Source organism: Phaethon lepturus, unplaced genomic scaffold, assembly GCF_000687285.1.
Source record: "Phaethon lepturus isolate BGI_N335 unplaced genomic scaffold, ASM68728v1 scaffold28109, whole genome shotgun sequence".
NCBI classification, from domain to species: Eukaryota; Metazoa; Chordata; class Aves; order Phaethontiformes; family Phaethontidae; genus Phaethon; species Phaethon lepturus.
In genome coordinates, this window is record NW_010564508.1 from 346 (window position 1) to 804 (window position 459).

At 66.9% G+C, this 459-nt stretch overlaps 1 protein-coding gene across 1 annotated transcript in view; it reads left to right on the plus strand.

Moving 5' to 3' along the window:
* Nucleotides 1-285: 285 nt before the first annotated feature.
* The window catches only part of PCDH1 (protocadherin 1), a gene marked incomplete at both ends in the record, with an annotated part of 4,454 nt that continues 4,280 nt past the window's right edge, over nt 286-459 (plus strand). The window contains one exon of the mRNA XM_010294896.1: nt 286-423. Within this exon, the coding sequence (XP_010293198.1) occupies nt 286-423 (138 nt within the window). The remainder of the gene's footprint in view (nt 424-459) is intronic.

Here is a 459-nt window from a genome sequence, read left to right on the forward strand (position 1 = left end):
GTGACCGGGTTGCTCACCCGAGCAGGGCGTGCAGGAACTTTGCAAGCCGGGACCCGTCCTCCCGCGCACTTCCTTGCGGAGGCTGCCAGGAGACCACGGCTGGGGCCAGCTCTGCCCGGTGAGCCCCTGAAGCCCCTTCCCTTCGGGGGGCTGCTTTGGGCCCACGGGCAGTGCAGCATGGCGGAGGGGGTGGCAGCCAAAAGGATACGGAGGGGAAGCGGCCTGAGTTGGAGCGGTGCCGGGGACCTGGGGCTGCCTAACCTGCGGTGTCTGTGTCTCCTTCAGCTCCCCTGCAGCGCAGGATGAAACCGCTGGCATCCTGCCTGGGCCTGTGGCTCCTCTTCCAGCTCCCTGACCTGGTCTCTGGGACGCGTGTGGTCTACAAAGTGCAGGAGGAACAACCCCCCAACACCCTCATAGGGAGCCTGGCCTCTGACTATGGCTTCCCCGACGTGGGGC